Below are 7,402 nucleotides of genomic sequence, written 5' to 3' on the forward strand. Positions count from 1 at the left end.
AAAGTGTGGTACAGAACTCAAAAATATGTATGTACTGTTTTCGCCCAACAGTGATTTTATTCTAGGTTAGAAACATCACTTGACTTGTGGATTTTCATCATATGAATGTGTCGTAAGATGTGAAGAAATTACTTTTGATTTAGAAGGAGACTATTGAGAGTAATATAAAACAGAAATTGTGGGTGTATTTGATTGAGAAGACTCAAAAAGCACCCGGCTTTGGTTATAAGTAAGTAAGTAAGTAATTTTATTTGCCCAGCAGATTTGTACAATTGTAAAAAACAAGGACAGATATAGGACACGTCTATAAAGAAATGATAAATACTAAGTACATGTTTAAATACAAAGAAACTCATGGGACAAGAAGTTCATTAATAGAATAAAACATTTTACAGAGTATAATGACTGCCATTACTGGTAGCATGATAAGTCTTCAAGGAAAGTGAAATTAATACCCTGGCCCCATCTTTCGTTCATGAGATGTGCCATGAACACCTTGAAAAAGAGCTACATATTTGCTCAAGGATGCCATTACAACATCGGCTACTTGAAATGTCATAATTGGCTATTCCACAAAATTCACCATTGCCACTTCTGGAAGCAGAGTGTTGGGCTGCCGGGGTCATGAATTATTCTAAGCATGTAAATTCACAAGAATTTAAGGGATTGGTATGGCTGTTTTTTATCCTTTTGCTACAGAATGTAAAAAGTAGAATAGTAATAATTCAAAAGGTAAGGCTTCATTATCAATCAAGCCATTTCTAGATGTGTGATGCATATGCTGACTACTCTCTGTCAGTACTATGAGAAAATTATGCATGCATTTCACATTACATAGGTTTATCTACATTTCTGTATATGCTTATGTCAGCAATTTGGGACATATAATAGATTGCAACAAACTGCAACTATAACTCGAAAATGCGTCTATTTTTATGAAGATATTATTTCTATGGCACATGATAACCTAAACATAATTTTTGGAGGAAAATTAGTGATTGATATGTGATGAAATTTAGCTCGGTGCCATATTAATTGCGGAGTGGATTTTGAATTTCACCACTGTTTGTTTAATTTAAGAAAATATTAATTTGCATAAAGGTAAATTCTGTTTCCACTAAATTTTATGTGGAGGTAAATTATCCTAGGCCCAGAGGGAGCTAACGGATTAAGGGTTTAAAAACAAGCATTGTTATCCAATTTTAACGGTTTGAACTTCCGCGGTAAACTATGATAGGACGTTCGCACATGCATTCGATTTGATCAGTTGTCGATATATCGTTTTGTAATCGCATGTTTCGAGATAGTTGTCAATATTGTGGACATTATGGTAGGGTCATCTGAAAGTTTGAGTGACTGATTAAGTACGGGAATTGCTATCGGTACCTCACTGCAGCGTGGAATTTGAAATTTTAATATCATGACGACTGCCGCTAGACCAACGTTCGATCCTGCTAGAGGTGGTCAAGGGAGGAGTGAGAAAGATTTAAGTGCAATATCAAAACAGTATTCTAGCAGAGATTTACCTTCGCATACGAAACTCAAATTTAGGTATGTATTTATGAAAATGCGAAGCAGATAATGTTGAAGTTTGTGGTATACTTTGGTTTATATATTATTTGTGATTTGTATCCTTATTTACAGAGAATATGGGCAGGGCACAACTGAAGAACTTCGTAGCCGAGATTTTCGTAAAGAACTTGAAGACAGAGAAAAAGGAGCGACGCGAGACGGTAAACGAGCAGTTGAACCGAGAGAAACCACTACGTCGTATGTAATACAAGAATTTTAGTTGTTAATACATTAGAATATATCAATTGGTGTTCGTGTTCTAGCTTGAAGAGTCACACTATTTTAGAACAGAATAAAATGTAAATTAATCCATTGAGACAAGCCGTTCTGCATTAGATACTGATTTTTAAAAAAACTCAGTTATAAACTAAATTATATGGTGACGATTACTGCGTTGTCATATCAAAATGTGGTTTGCTGGTGAAGAAATGAGAATTTTGCACTTTTCTACCATGTACGCAGAGTGCGCATTTTTTGACTCAATGCACCATCATCAGGTACAAGCCAAAAACTGCGTGAATTACAGTGTACGTGTACATACCCAAAAAAGGGAGGGGGCTAGCAAGTGAATGTAGTGAATTTGTTACGGCAGGGTGTTGTGACATCCTTGTGAGGGTATTGGCAGAAGGGAAGGAATTGGAAAGGCAGGTGGAATCTTCTCCGCTCAACCTATTTGTCACCCATCTTGTTAATGGCTCAGAGAGTCAAAAAGCATTTGCTAATAAATCATACTATACTGGGCCTAGGTGGAACGTTCTCATTTCTTCATTATAGATTCCTTCCACCACATGAAGGTTGAAACTTAGAACCGAACTCGATGCATTGGCTCAGCAGAGCATTCTACTTGCAAATCATATTGTCCCATTTCTTACCGAAATCTGGTTGATGCAGGGGCCATTGCACTGGCTTCTTGCAGTCTTACAGTTGCATTTTACACCTCAAAAATGGATACAATTCATTGTGTTAATTTTTGAAGTGTAAAATGCAGTGGGCGTAAATGGGAAATATGTTTTTAAAAATCTCAGCTGCAATTGCAAAGATACTATTATCTAGTTTTATATGAATGTGTAGATTTTTTAAAATGTTCCGATACAACAGTGTTACAAATGAGTGTCATAGCTCGTTATGAATTATTATAAAAAAACTGAAATATATCTATTTTTGGCAGTCTTAATTGAAGTTAATCTACTTTAAACAAGTATGTATGTAATATTGGCTGTGATATGCAAGATGTCAATCCTATAGCCTATATTAAATATTACAGAAAAACTGTTGACTTAAAAATTTAATAACTTAAGATATCTCAATAAGATAGCTTCCTCTGGAATATTTATATGTAAATATGTTTTTGCGAACCATCTGAAAGATAAAATAGATGCCACTCATATTAATTGATGAATATTTATTGGGAATTAACTTCCGTGAATACATATCTAAACTTATTAGATATCGTCTGAGATTTTCTTTTTGTCTACTGAGAATATGTGTGATGAGGTACATCATTTAAGTTCAAAAAGTCAACTGGCGTCTACAAATGTTTTCAACCTGTCGGAGGTTTGCTTAAGTATATTCATAATAAAATAACGTGTTATGCTTTGTGTTGTTACATTTATGCTGTGTTTTTAAGTTAATTAGTGCATGTGGTACCATATTCAGACATAATTTTGTTGCCAATAAGCTATATTAAATTACATGAATCACATTAAATCCACTGGTTTCATTGGTCACCGTTGGTTTTGACATCAAGATTGTCCCTCTCTTCTTTTTCGCATGCAAGCAGCAGCAGTGGTGGGGGTGGAGGCAGCGGTGGCAGCGGCGGGGGAAGCGTAGCCCGTCGACCGAGGCCAGACCAGGTGCCGGCGGCGAGCCTGGATGCAGACGACCCGCTGGACGGGGACGACTCCGGAGAGGAGGAGGATGAAGGGGAGGAGGAGGAGGACACGGCGGCCCTGCTGGCCGAGTTGCAGCGCATAAAGAAGGAGCGGGCGGCAGAGCAGGCGCGGCGGGAAGTGGAGCGCCGGCAGGAGGAGGAGCGCATTCGCATGGAGAACATCCTCAGTGGGAACCCACTCCTGCACCACTACGCACCCCAGGCATCCAAGCCGGACCTCAAGGTCAGCTACTGCACCCAACTTCCCCCTCCATTTCCCAACTTCCAGGGTACGCGCACGCAAGTGCAATTGTATACCTGCATACACATTTATGGAAATTAGCACAGACAATATTGTTTGTTGACTTTTATATGGTGCGCCAAGCCATCAAAATCACTCTGGCCCGTGGAAGTCCATAGAAAATGGTGGGTCTTGAGGAAAAAATCAGTCAAGGGTGCTGGTCCCTCCTCAAGTGCCGTGTGAATGTGGTGTACCATCCACAGAGTCGAGGGCATTGACACAATCAGCATTGTGGCCCTAGACCATGCCTCTTCTGCTGTTGCTTGGATCTTTCCTGTTGTTTTCTGTGACCATTTAAGAGAGCATGGCCGATGAATTTGGCCTTGTTACTTGGCCTTTCCAAGAGGGAAAATGGCATTTCTTTAGTCGTCACATCAGTCTGTGTATATTCCCTTCAGAATCTTGGAAGATTGGATAAGATTATCTTCCAAAATCACATTTTTGATGATAATCAAAGGATATTTATTTGTCCAGCAGATACAGTGTACAGTACTGAGAATACATGATCTGTGTGCGTAGGGCACATCAATGGGATATAGATGACGGTATTCTCAAACAGAAATACAAATACAATAAGGATAGGATACTAATATACATAAATGCATTTACATAATTTCATATAAATATTCATTTACACTATGATAACACTCATTTACCAGATATGCAAATAGATTCTTCTTTGATAGTGAAATTCTTGTCTCATTTTTTAAATGGCAAGGCAGATTTTTTTTAGCAATTTTGTGCCCATTGATGTTGTTCCATTAGCTATCACAGAGAGGTTTGATGTTTTAACATGTATATATATTTACATCTTCTGGTATTGTGACAGCGATAACTATTATTCATAGTAAAGTTACTCTTGCCTTAATTAATGAAAGTCACTGCATGATAGATACGCAAGGTACAGACAATATTCCCAAATATTTAAAAATAAGTCAGCAATGTCCACCATAAGGTTGATTACATATGTCTTATTTTTTTCTGAACTAAAAATAGTTAATTTAATAAGAATGATATTCCCCAGATTACAATACCATAAGTCTGCCGAGCAAAACAAACCATGATATAACTTAGCAGTATACTTATAGTAAACCATAGTATGACTTAGATTTTTAGTAGATTTAAACTTACAGTGTGTTTTAAGACTGATATCTGGTAGAATCAAAATGTCCTGGTGTATGTGGCATAATTCTCCATTGTATTCTGTTAGCCTTTGGTCCATTAATCATGTTAACATTGCTGGTGCATTTTTAAACCAAATGACATCTCTTTTGGTTATAAAAGTTCTTTGGGGGTTATAAAATACCATTAATTTGCACGATTCTGGTTCAAATTCGACCTGCCATTAACCTAATTTAAAATATACGACCCTAATTACTGTTGCTTCTCTGATAGACATTCTTGATCAAATTGATCCTTTCTGACATGTTTCTCTATTTTCTTTTTGATTCTGTTATGTATATTGTAGCATCTTAAATCTGACATCACACCACATTAGCACTAAATTATAATCCAAATCCACTTCAGCTCCCTGGAAATTGTGTGAATTAATCATACTGCTCCTTAATCTGTGTCCTAATCCCAAACCAGAGGAAAGAAACCCCCAAGCGATCCTACGTATCCGAAAACACAGTGGAAGTGATTCTTTGGGTAAAAAGCTTTTGCTTGAACTTCATGGGCTGTGCAATGGGCTTTCTGTACATTCCAGTCAGAATTTTCTCTACCCCCCAGCATGAGCACAGCTTCTGAGTGTTTTACTCTTCTCCACAACAATTTCACAAAGAACACTTGTTGACAGGAAATTCATTGTATAATGACGAAATCATAAAATATCTGTTTTCTTTAACTTTTGTGTAACTCTGTGAATCAAGTTGACGGTGAAGACTGATGGTCGCCCACTATGGTGAACATTAGTATGACAATCTGTAATGTCTCTCACCCATATTCTTACCATTCCATCTCTTGTAATGTTTTCTACGCCCAATTCACCAATATGCCTATGAGTTTCGACAACTTTCACATATTTTGCATTCAGAAAACGAAGCAAAGTGTATATTTTATGATCAGTGTGAATTTTTAATTGTCTGAAGCATTTTAAATTAGCATAAACAAACAAAAACATTGATGAATACTTCGGTTATGGTATCTGTGATTAGGCATTAGGTGCAGTTACTCTGGGCGCACAAAGGATTGACGAATACAGCACTGCAACAATCTTTTTAAATGGTACTCAAAATACACATCATAGCGGGACTTGGTGCCTGTAATTTTGTTTTTCTGGTGTCTAATTCATTATGTATTTCTCCATGTAGGTGAAGCGAAGGTGGGATGATGATGTTGTCTTCAAGAATTGTGCTAGATCAGAGCCAGAGAAAAAGAAGGAGCGCTTCATTAATGACTCACTACGATCAGAATTCCACCGAAAGTTTATGGAAAAGTATGTCAAGTGAATGAATGAAGCTTGTTTCTCACATCCGTTGTTATCCCTCCATTTGCATTCTCATTTTATGTTAAATGTATATGATTATCATAATTCTTGTCTTTCTATGGAAGCATTTCAATCATTCATCTGGGATTTGCCTTGTCATATTAGATGTATGTGTCTGTGTTGTAATTCCATTGGAAGTAATAAAGTTAGTTTTATAAACTTTGAAGTGCATTAATTTAATTTGATCTACTTGCTTGTATGGAGCAGTCAGGGAGGATTGTTTCAAGTGCCTTAACGTAGATACTTAGTAGTGGATTTCTTAGCAGGTTCAGTGATAAGGACAGGGTAATCAACCAGCCATGAATCTTTGGAAACTGGAAATGGGACCCACCTGGAATTGAGCATTCAAGTAACTACATTTTACAAAAATTAGCAGCCTTTCACTCCATTACACATAGACTGTGCTGTGTACCCACGCCCGATGCAAACGAATGCTGAGAATTCCAGAAAATTAAGCAAAGTGCAGCCATGACTGATACACCAAAAAAATGCAGTAGGAAGCAGTCACAGATAGTCATGAAGGATATACATGTATACAGCTCTAAACCCAAAGGAAGCGACAGACCGAAGTGGCGTAGACTCCCTTAATTGGGAAAATATCGCTAAGGATCCAATGCTTACTCCCAAAGACGAAAGTCAAAGCCACCTACAACACACACTCAAAGACATTCTGGGAACCAGCAAAGACAAAATAAGACATTATTGAACAAAGCAAATGAACTGCGATGACTGCAATACCATAAAATACATTGGGCAAACTGGGAGGACATTCAACATCAAACCAAAGAGCCCTTAGCCAGCTTCACAAACAACAAATACACTTCTCAATTCGCTAAGCCCCCATTGGCACACAACCATCACAGTGTATTCCAACCCAAGATCCTACGCATGGAGAGAAAAGGTCCAAGGTATGTGTGCTTGAAGAATTAGAGATCAGCACTCCTGTGCACGGAGACCCCCCACCCTGGTTAATGGGCTTTTGTACCCTTCCTACCCTCCTCTCCTAGGTCCCCCACCCATCGCAGTGAGCTCCAAGCCCCCTTCATAGCTGACCTTCACCTGAATGCATCACTCCTTCAAAACCCCCCCCCTTACACCCCTCTACCCACCCACCTCTTTCTTCATTAAAGGTATACTATGTGTACCTCACCTTACATTTTATTTTCACCTG

The 7,402-nt window shown here is 38.0% G+C and overlaps 1 protein-coding gene across 2 annotated transcripts; it reads left to right on the forward strand.

Annotated features, from left to right (window-relative positions):
• Positions 1-1,316: 1,316 nt before the first annotated feature.
• Positions 1,317-6,396, forward strand: c12.1 (spliceosome-associated protein CWC15). 2 transcript variants are annotated; one of them, XM_071597690.1, is made up of 4 exons: positions 1,317-1,551; positions 1,645-1,770; positions 3,350-3,686; positions 6,056-6,396. In XM_071597690.1, exons 1-4 carry the CDS (start codon positions 1,421-1,423, stop codon positions 6,191-6,193), a joined length of 732 nt encoding a protein of 243 aa, XP_071453791.1. In that variant the 5' UTR covers positions 1,317-1,420; the 3' UTR covers positions 6,194-6,396. The 2 variants fall into 2 exon arrangements, with proteins under 2 accessions (XP_071453791.1, XP_071453792.1); XM_071597691.1 differs by having other exon boundaries at positions 3,353-3,686.
• Positions 6,397-7,402: the final 1,006 nt, after the last annotated feature.

Source organism: Hetaerina americana, unplaced genomic scaffold (assembly GCF_022747635.1).
Source record: "Hetaerina americana unplaced genomic scaffold, ioHetAmer1.1.p SCAF_9, whole genome shotgun sequence".
NCBI lineage: Eukaryota > Metazoa > Arthropoda > Insecta > Odonata > Calopterygidae > Hetaerina > Hetaerina americana.